Below are 10247 nucleotides of genomic sequence, written 5' to 3' on the forward strand. Positions count from 1 at the left end.
TTCCTCCGTCCCGTCTCTCTCCCCTTCCTCCGTCCTGTCTCTCTCCCCTGTCTCCGTCCTGTCTCTCTCCCCTGTCTCCGTCCTGTCTCCGTCCCGTCTCTCTCCCCTTCCTCCGTCCTGTCTCTCTCCCCTGCCTCCGTCCTGTCTCTCTCCCCTGTCTCCGTCCTGTCTCTCTCCCCTGCCTCCGTCCTGTCTCTCTCCCCTGCCTCCGTCCTGTCTCTCTCCCCTGTCTCCGTCCTGTCTCCGTCCCGTCTCTCTCCCCTTCCTCCGTCCTGTCTCTCTCCCCTGCCTCCGTCCTGTCTCTCTCCCCTGTCTCCGTCCTGTCTCTCTCCCCTGCCTCCGTCCTGTCTCTCTCCCCTGCCTCCGTCCTGTCTCTCTCCCCTGCCTCCGTCCTGGTGGTGCAGGATGGTGGAGGGTGAAGTGTCTCTGCTGAAGATGGTGTCTTGTCAGATGCCTGTCAGGGTGGATCTGACCGGCTGAGGAGACCTGAGAGAGAGCTGAGCGGTATGTGATGACCAGCTGGCCTCGTACCAGATGATGCAGACCGTGTGAGTGTGTTAAAGGTGCTCCCGGCACCGTGAACCACAGTTGGCATGGTGGGTGCTGCTGCAGTGATTCAGCAGCACCCCCTGCAGCATCCTCCAAGGAGCACCGGGAGCAGATCCACAGGAGTAATACACCATCCTCTGTGCTGTTTCAGCGTACACAGTCCCTCCGCCAAAGTGCCCCACAAGAGGCTACAGGGCGCACTTCAGTCTGTCTGGTTAGACCAGGATCTGGTGGGGCTTACAGAGAACAACACAGATTTAGCCTGTGATTTAGCCTCCTGCAGAGCACAACTGTCTCAGTGCTGCTGGGGAACGACGCAGTCACATTAAACTCCATCAGCACCCGTCTGGAAACTGTAACTGTGGCCCAGCTCAGGGGGGCCTTTAGGTGGCCGGTGTGCTGTGGTGGAGTAGTGCAGCCTTGTGAGAATATATGATGACTGTAAAGTATGTACAGACAGTAACCTCAGACACTGATGGTGGATTTCTGATGTTGATGACTGTACTGACAAATATAATAATAAATTAATTATTATAAAATTATTCTGTGTGACTTATTGTATCAGCCGAGAGGTCAGTATGGTCCTGTTTTCTGTTTGTTCCCAGTTCCTATATGTATGTATATGTGTATATACGTGTGTGTGTGTGTGTGTGTGTGTGTGTGTGTGTGTATACACACACACACACACACACACACATACACTCCTCACAAAAAGTTAGGGATATTCAGCTTTCAGGTGAAATCTCAGGATGAACCTAAAATGCATTCTAACCTTTCCAGGTGAACTTAATGTGACCTTCTCTAAACCTTTGAATGCACATGTCCAACTGTTCAGTGTCTCAGTACTTTCTGCACCAGCTGCTGTTCTCTAACAAGAAGCTTCACAGCAACATTCACAACAGGTTTGATCCATGAATCCACCAATACATTTCCTGCTTCAGTTAGAATTGGTATTTAAACAGTCCTCCTCATCCTGCTGTTCACATTCTGACATCATGAGACCAAGACGACACCTAACAGTTGATCAGCAGCACCTCAACACTGGAGGCTTCAAACAGGAAGTCCTCAGACGGAGGTGTTCACTGAGCTTAGAGGGTCACAGAGTGTCATCAGGAGGTTGGAACAGTGATACAGAGACTGGAAGAGTCACAGAAAGGAGAGGAGTGGACGTCCTTTGGCCACGTCCCAATTTATTGAGACACTGAACATGTTTTGTTGTGGTATACCTACCACTGTTGTTAGATTTTCTTTCAATACATTGTTTGAGATGAAGAAATCACCAGTGCATGCTTCTACTTAAATGTCCTACTTTCATGATATAATATCACTGTAGCATTAACTTTTTCCATTTTCCATAGATTTCACCTGAAAGTCGAATATCCCTAACTTTTTGTGAGTAGTGCATGTATGGCTGTATTCAGCCATATTTGTGTAGGCTGTCACTGAAAAACATTCAGAGTGAGACCTCTCCTCTCTTCCTGCTTTCTGGGATGGGCTGTGACGTCTGTACGTAGTGACGCACGTACGTCAGCAGTGGGTAGGCGGAAAAGCGGCGGTGTCGGTGTGTGTGGAGGAACAGGTAACCCCCCCTCCCCAGCGGGTGTTTCTGTGAAGTAGCCGCGGCCGGAGGAGCTTTGTCCCGCAGACATGGCGGCGTCTGCTCCCGCGGGTCAGACGGAGGTCCAGGCGGACAGAGGTGGGCTGAGCTCAGAGTCCGCTGAACACAACATCCACATCGACGACAGAGAGCTGGAGAGGCTCTCAGCGAAGCACCGGGAGGGGGACACCGGCACGCTGCCTCTGCACTCACCCTGGACCTTCTGGCTGGACAGGTACGTACGGTGTGTGTGTGTGTGTGGGGGGGGGCAGAGTCCACGGAGACGAGTCCTGCAGGGACACGGTGTCCACGGTGGACCCTGCAGCTGTGTCCGCCAGCTGAAGCCCGGATACAGGCGGGAGCATGGATCAGACCACGTACAGTCTAGTCTAGATTATGGTCTAGACTCCTCCACTGGAGCAGTCCTGGCGGTGCAACAGGCGACAGATAGGAACTGCCCCCTCTCTCTGGGGCAGGGGGCTGCTGCACAGAAGGAGGGCACATCCTGCACATGTGGATGGAGGCAGTCAGAGCAGACACTGTGTGTGTGTCTCTACAGTCCTACACCTGTCTGCTGTTTGTTGATTTAAAGCTGGGACCACTCTCAGCTTTGATTAGCTGAGAACAGGACAGGATAGAGCTGGGTTGCCCAGTGGCGGCCAGGACATCACCAGGCAGAATAAAACATCTCCTCGGTGCAGCAGCAGGTCCGGTCTGGTCCCCTCACACCGCTGGGACGGAATAAATGAATGTGCCGAGAGGCTGCTGCTGCTGAGCTGTGACACCTGTGGCTGTCACGCCTGTATGTGGTCCATACAGCCCACATGAGGATTGTCCCGGGTGAGAGTTGAGACCTGGCCGGTGTAAACACACGGAGGCTGAGCCCTCGGCAGAGTCGCTCCTGTGGGCTCAGACGCTGTGCTCTTGTTCTCGCAGGTCTTTACCGGGCACGACGGCGGCAGAGTGCGAGTCCAACCTGAAGAAGATCTACACCGTGCAGACGGTCCAGGTGAGAAGGCTGACTGACTCACAACAGGTTGATGATGGTGTCTTCTCATGAATGGGGATCACCGCTTCAGGGCGGTGGTTGTGGTGCTGATTGGTGCCTCCACTGGACGTCATGGAGGCGCCGCAGGTCCCCTGTGATTGTGTGTGTACTGTGTCTGCAGATGTTCTGGAGCGTGTACAACAACATCCCCCCCGTCACTGCCCTGCCTTTGAGATGCAGCTATCACTTAATGCGAGGAGAACGGAGGCCACTGTGGTGAGTGTGTGTCATCATCATCATCATCATCAGGGCGTGTGTCTGTGTCTGTGTCTGTGTCTGTGTGTGTCTGTGTGTGTCTGTGTCTGTGTGTCTGTGTGTCTGTGTCTGTGTCTGTGTCTGTGTCTGTGTGTGTGTGTGTCAGTAGGCTTTAGGTCCCCCTGTGGTCTCCATGTTGTTTCTGGTACACGTGGATGTAAAGACTGAAGTAATTAGAGGTGCAGTGTGTAGGCTTCAGTGTGTTGAAGGGTACAGACGGCGGTGCGTTGAAGGGTACAGACGGCGGTGCGTTGAAGGGTACAGACAGCAGTGCGTTGAAGGGTACAGACAGCAGTGCGTTGAAGGGTACAGACAGCAGTGCGTTGAAGGGTACAGACAGATAGCAGCGCGTTGAAGGATACAGACAGCAGTGCGTTGAAGGGTACAGGCGGCGGTGCGTTGAAGGGTACAGACAGCAGTGCGTTGAAGGGTACAGACAGCAGTGCGTTGAAGGGTACAGACAGCAGTGCGTTGAAGGGTACAGACAGCAGTGCGTTGAAGGGTACAGACAGATAGCAGCGCGTTGAAGGATACAGACAGCAGTGCGTTGAAGGGTACAGACAGCAGTGCGTTGAAGGGTACAGACAGATAGCAGCGCGTTGAAGGATACAGACAGCAGTGCGTTGAAGGGTACAGACAGCAGTGCGTTGAAGGGTACAGACAGCAGTGCGTTGAAGGGTACAGACAGCAGTGTGTTGTGGTGGGTGACAGACAGCAGTGTGTTGAAGGGTACAGACAGCAGCGCGGTGAAGGGTACAGACGGCAGCGCGTTGAAGGGTACAGACGGCAGCGCGTTGAAGGGTACAGACGGCAGCGCGTTGAAGGGTACAGACGGCAGCGCGGTGAAGGGTACAGACGGCAGCGCGGTGAAGGGTACAGACGGCAGCGCGTTGAAGGGTACAGACGGCAGCGCGTTGAAGGGTACAGACGGCAGCGCGTTGAAGGGTACAGACGGCAGCGCGTTGAAGGGTACAGACAGCAGCGCGTTGAAGGGTACAGACAGCAGCGCGGTGAAGGGTACAGACTGCAGCGCGGTGAAGGGTACAGACAGCAGTGTGTTGAAGGGTACAGACTGCAGCGCGTTGAAGGGTACAGACAGCAGCGTGTTGAAGGGTACAGACAGCATGGTGTTGAAGGGTACAGACAGCAGTGCGGTGAAGGGTACAGACAGCAGTGTGTTGAAGGGTACAGACAGCAGCGTGTTGAAGGGTACAGACAGCAGTGTGTTGAAGGGTACAGACAGCATGGTGTTGAAGGGTACAGACAGCAGTGCGGTGAAGGGTACAGACAGCAGTGTGTTGAAGGGTACAGACAGCAGTGTGTTGAAGGGTACAGACAGCAGTGTGTTGAAGGGTACAGACAGCATGGTGTTGAAGGGTACAGACAGCAGTGCGGTGAAGGGTACAGACAGCAGTGTGTTACAGCAGTGTGTTGAAGGGTACAGACAGCATGGTGTTGAAGGGTACAGACAGCAGTGCGGTGAAGGGTACAGACAGCAGTGTGTTGAAGGGTACAGACAGCAGCGTGTTGAAGGGTACAGACAGCAGTGTGTTGAAGGGTACAGACAGCATGGTGTTGAAGGGTACAGACAGCAGTGTGTTGAAGGGTACAGACAGCATGGTGTTGAAGGGTACAGACAGCAGTGCGGTGAAGGGTACAGACAGCAGTGTGTTGAAGGGTACAGACAGCAGCGTGTTGAAGGGTACAGACAGCAGCGTGTTGAAGGGTACAGACAGCAGCGTGTTGAAGGGTACAGACAGACAGCAGTGCGGTGAAGGGTACAGACAGCAGCGTGTTGAAGGGTACAGACAGCATGGTGACACTGACATGTTCATCTCTGTCCTTTCCTGTAAGAAAAAAGCATGTATTTAATGTAAAAGTGCTCATGTGGGACGTGACCGTTTGTCTCCCCCACCAGGGAGGAGGAAAGCAACGCGAGAGGAGGAGTGTGGAAGATGAAGATCCCGAAGGAGAGCGCCGTAGGTGTCAGCTGCTCTTCACATGCCAGCTAACTGTGGACTGTGTCTGACCTGTGTGTCTGCTCTCAGGCTGCCGTGTGGAAGGAGCTCCTCCTGGCTACTATCGGGGAGCAGTTCGCAGATTACTGTGCTTCAGGTGAGGACATCTGCTGAAGGAGACCCCCCCCTCCAACCCCTCCAAGCCCTCCTACCCCTCCTCCCCCTCCATCCCCTCCTACCCCAGCCTTTATACTCATGGCTGTGTGTGTCTACTGCTGTGTGTGTGTGTGTGTCTGTCACTGTGTGTGTCTGTGTCTGTGTCTGTCACTGTGTGTGTCTGTGTCTGTCACTGTGTATGTCTGTGTCTGTCACTGTGTGTCTGTCACTGTGTATGTCTGTGTCTGTCACTGTGTGTCTGTCACTGTGTATGTCTGTGTCTGTCACTGTGTGTGTCTGTGTCTGTCACTGTGTGTGTGCGTGTGTGTGTCTGTCACTGTGTGTGTCTGTGTCTGTCACTGTGTGTGTGTGTGTGTGTGTGTCACTGTGTATGTCTGTGTCTGTCACTGTGTGTCTGTGTCTGGCACTGTGTGTGTGTGTGTGTCTGTCACTGTGTGTGTGTGTGTGTGCGTGTGTCTGTCACTGTGTGTGTGTGTGTGTGTGTGTCTGTCACTGTGTGTGTGTGTCTGTCACTGTGTATGTCTGTGTCTGTCACTGTGTGTGTCTGTGTTTGTCACTGTGTGTGTGTGTGTGTGTGTGTCTGTCACTGTGTGTGTCTGTGTCTGTCACTGTGTGTGTGTGTGTGTGTGTGTGTGTCTGTCACTGTGTGTGTGTGTCTGTCACTGTGTGTGTGTCTGTCACTGTGTGTGTGTGTGTGTGTCACTGTGTGTGTGTGTGTGTGTGTGTGTCTGTCACTGTGTGTGTGTGTGTGTGTGTGTGTGTGTGTGTCTGTCACTGTGTGTGTGTGTGTGTCACTGTGTGTGTGTGTGTGTGTGTGTGTGTGTGTGTGTGTCTGTCACTGTGTGTGTGTGTGTGTGTGTGTGTGTCTGTCACTGTGTGTGTGTGTGTGTCTGTCACTGTGTGTGTCTGTGTCTGTCACTGTGTGTGTCTGTCACTGTGTGTCTGTCACTGTGTGTGTGTGTGTGTGTCACTGTGTATGTCTGTGTCTGTCACTGTGTGTGTCTGTGTGTCTGTCACTGTGTGTGTGTCTGTGTCTGTCACTGTGTGTGTCTGTGTGTCTGTCACTGTGTGTGTGTCTGTGTCTGTCACTGTGTGTGTCTGTGTGTCTGTCACTGTGTGTGTGTCTGTCACTGTGTGTCTGTCACTGTGTGTGTCTGTCACTGTGTGTGTGTCTGTCACTGTGTGTTTGTCACTGAGTGTCTGTCACTGTGTGTCTGTGCTGCTGTTCTCCAGACGATGAGGTCGTAGGTGTCAGCGTCAGCGTCCGGGATCGGGAAGACGTTGTACAGGTGTGGAACAGAGAAGCTTCTCTGGCTAACGAAGCAAACATCCTGGGGAAGATCTACGAGCTCCTCCCTCACACTCCTTTTAAAGCAGTTTTTTATAAGTGTAAGTATGCCCACTTTTCAGGAACGGTGGCGTTGAGCTGCGATGAAGAGCGATTAGGTCAGACTGCTATTTGGTGGGTTTGTTCTCACCTTGAATCACTGTGACTCTTCCAGCCCACATGGAGCACCACGCCTTTGAAGGAGGACGCTCCAAACACTAGCTGTGAAGCGCTTTGTATTCCCTGTACCTGGCCCGGTGTGAAGGAGCTGTCCGCCACCTGATCCAGGATCTTATTTTGCATCAACAAGGAAATGTTATCAATCTATTTTTGTAACTTTGAGTGACTGATGAAGCTGAGAGTGTGTATCCAGCTGCGGTCTCATCCCGTTACTTCCTGTTTGGTTTGACGTCCCGCTCTGTCGAACAGAGTGCGCGGCCGCGGTCGTCCTCTCTGCTCGGCCGGCGGACCTCACGACCCGTCCCTGCTGCGGGGGCGGCGGCCACGCTGTCTGCAGTGTGTTTAAAATGTCTCACTTCACGCCATGTTTTAGTCCGGTCCGCTCGCTCAGTGCCAAAACACCTTTCTGCCGTCTGAGAGGTTTGAGTGTGGGGCTGTGTTATTCAGCTGGGGGGGCGTGAATGTCCCATTTGGTTTGTTGAAGCTTCATCACCTGTGCATTAAACTTAAATCAGGGTTCCACTTGGAAATATTGCACACGACTCCCTACCCCACTCCCATGTCCCTCGGTGAGAGAGCCATCGCAGGAGATCAGAGCGCCGACGAGGCCCCCGACAAACTCGGCTTTTGGTCTCTGAGGTGTTTCTTCAGCTGAAGAGCAGAACCCGTCCTGAAAGGTGCCTCTGTGAATGTTCTCAGCTCACGTGACGTCTGCCTCAGTGCACGTGTCGAAGTCGACCCTCGGCTCTCCTGAAGGGGCCTCTGATGCTTTAGAGCAGACGTGCAGACGCTGCACATTTTTGTGCTCGTCCGCTCGTGTCTGTGCTCGTTTCGCCTACCATCAACTCTCTGGACTGTAGCCTGATGAACAAACGGAGAAAATGGCAGCATTATTTGCTCTGTAGGAGGCAGCACGAGGGCCTGACGTGTGGTGACAGAACAACACTCTGAGCCATGAAGCAGGGTCAGCAACACAAACCTCCCATGTGGTCCACCATGATGAGCGGAGACCAGAGGGAAGCGTCTCCATCAGATCCTCTCTCAGATCTGAGGCCCCCCGTCACTGACGGCTAACTGATGTCTGATGGTCCCGTAGCTCCGGTTCTGCTGCTGTGGAGCGTCACACTTTGGACTGGTGGGTGGGGTGGGCAAAAAGGGACAATATTACCGTTGTAAACATGGTTTCTGCAGTGACGTGAACAAAGTGAATAAAAGAGACGAAAAGCCAGCTCTTCTCGTGTGTTGTTGCTGTGGTGGCACAGTTATTACTCCAGTTTTACTCTTACTGCCACAGGAAGTGGATCAGGGAGGATTCAGGAGAGCAGTGAGTGGAAGAGTCAGTGATCAAAGTTTGAATCTCCAGTTGACACTGTAGATGATGGTGGGCCTGCTTCACATGACTACTGAACAATATCTGTATTCACATTGTGGTTGATTTAGAACAACGTGCTTTTGTCCTGCTGTGGAAAAGGTCTTGTGTTTTCTTTGCTGAGGTCTTAGAAACATGAAAGTAGATTCTAAAAAGTGTGCAGGTTGACAGGAAAGCCAACTGGTGCTTCTGTGATTGTCTATGGTGAAGTCTGTGGCACAAAGTGGAGCCAAACCACCTCAGATCAGCTGTTTGACCGCTCACCGTGCCTGACCCCCCCCCACCCCACCCCAGTCACTAATGGCTGTTCACAGGGTGCTCTGACACTCAGGAGGAATATAACAGCAGAGTCAAAAGCAAGGAATAAGGCAAGAAGAAAAAAGAGCAAAACAGAGCAGAAGGTAGAGAAAGACAACAAAAACACTAAAGAAAGCAAATATGAATAAATACAAAGGAAAGAATGAAAGATAGAAAACACTGCAAAATAATGAAAAGATGACGTGACGTCTATAAATTGGGTTTTAAAAAGTGGATCTTCTCAGTCCCAAAGCCGAGGGGTCCTGAAGGCAAACGCACAGCCACCTTTAGACGTCCGACGTCTGGACGCAGCAGAGGAGTGGAGGAGTGTGTTGTGGTTGGACAGTGAGGAGGATGCCGGTCGGTGCTGTCAGCTCCTCTGCGGTGACACAATAAAGAAGCTGACAGCTGATGTGACGGCAGGCTGCAGTCAGTTTAACCACTAATTCCATGAAAAGCCTCCGTGTCAGACAGTTCGCTCGGTGTGATGGATGGAGTGACATTCACGCACCGTGTCACCGGACCGTACGCTTCATGTCAGCAGGCCAGCCTGAGGCCCGGCGGTGAGCAGGTGCTGGATCAGCTGCACTCCTGAGAAAACATGGGTGTCAGATAGCTGTGAAAGGAGTCTCGTACTGATTCAGACTACTGGGTGCTGCAAAACCTGCTAAACCCTGCTTCTACAGGATGTTCAACTCATTCATTAGGACTCATAACTGCAGCATGTGGCAAACCCCCTCCAGTGTGTCTACATTTAGATTCAGATTATATTAAATCTATTTCTGTTCAGCTGACACACCAGGAACATCCCACCCAAAGCAAGCACGCAGGAACACGTTCCCAAACTAAAGAAGAGGAGAGAGCGTGTAGTACATTCCTGCTGCATATGTGACTGAGACTCCGTCTGTGGACACGGTGCATTAAAGAGTCCGAGTCACGCACAGGTACATTCAGGTGCACACTGGACAGGTACCAGGGTTAACGGCATTCAGGGGTGGTTTATTCTAAAGTAATTCACTGGTGTCTTTGTGATTAAATGATGTGTGCCTCAAAGAGAAGAACATGCGTCAGTGGTGGTGAACATATTTCAGTCGCTCAGTCCGTGGGACCGGGGGGGGGGGGTTCAGGTCCAGCACAGACCACAGGACCAACTGTGGACTGGTAACATTTCATGAAATCATTCTTCGCCACATCATGTCCACAGACGCTCACCAAACAGTCAGAACAAATCTGTAACGGACGCTCGGAAGAATTCACAGGAAATCTGACAGCTGGATCTCTTAATGGAGGAAGACCTCTTGTTCCAGAGCTGTAAGCAGGAAGTAAAGAGGTGTGGTCATGTGAGCGTTCACACTAGTCACATGACACTGACAATCTGTTTCTCATTTACACCTTACATTTCTTGTCTCAACAGCAACACTGGCAGTGGGGTTCAGGTGGCCCTTCACCTTCCAAGAACTCTGATCAGCTTTAGTATTTGGATCCTGTTT

At 52.2% G+C, this 10247-nt stretch overlaps 1 protein-coding gene across 1 annotated transcript; it reads left to right on the forward strand.

Annotated features, from left to right (window-relative positions):
* Positions 1-2103: 2103 nt before the first annotated feature.
* Positions 2104-8312, forward strand: LOC139214043 (eukaryotic translation initiation factor 4E type 3-like). The gene is made up of 7 exons (XM_070844783.1): positions 2104-2381; positions 3083-3155; positions 3316-3410; positions 5368-5428; positions 5498-5564; positions 6818-6973; positions 7087-8312. The coding sequence occupies exons 1-7, from the start codon at positions 2197-2199 to the stop codon at positions 7131-7133; spliced, it is 684 nt and encodes a 227-aa protein (XP_070700884.1). The 5' UTR covers positions 2104-2196; the 3' UTR covers positions 7134-8312.
* Positions 8313-10247: the final 1935 nt, after the last annotated feature.

Source organism: Pempheris klunzingeri, chromosome 2 (assembly GCF_042242105.1).
Source record: "Pempheris klunzingeri isolate RE-2024b chromosome 2, fPemKlu1.hap1, whole genome shotgun sequence".
Classification (NCBI taxonomy): domain Eukaryota; kingdom Metazoa; phylum Chordata; class Actinopteri; order Acropomatiformes; family Pempheridae; genus Pempheris; species Pempheris klunzingeri.

Coding starts and splice junctions, on each gene's coding strand:
- LOC139214043 (XM_070844783.1), top strand. CDS start 2,197: ATGGCGGCGTCTGCTCCCGCGGGTCAGACGGAGGTCCAGGCGGACAGA. Junction 3,156..3,315: donor ACACCGTGCAGACGGTCCAG/GTGAGAAGGCTG, acceptor CTGTGTCTGCAG/ATGTTCTGGAGCGTGTACAA. Junction 6,974..7,086: donor TAAAGCAGTTTTTTATAAGT/GTAAGTATGCCC, acceptor TGACTCTTCCAG/CCCACATGGAGCACCACGCC.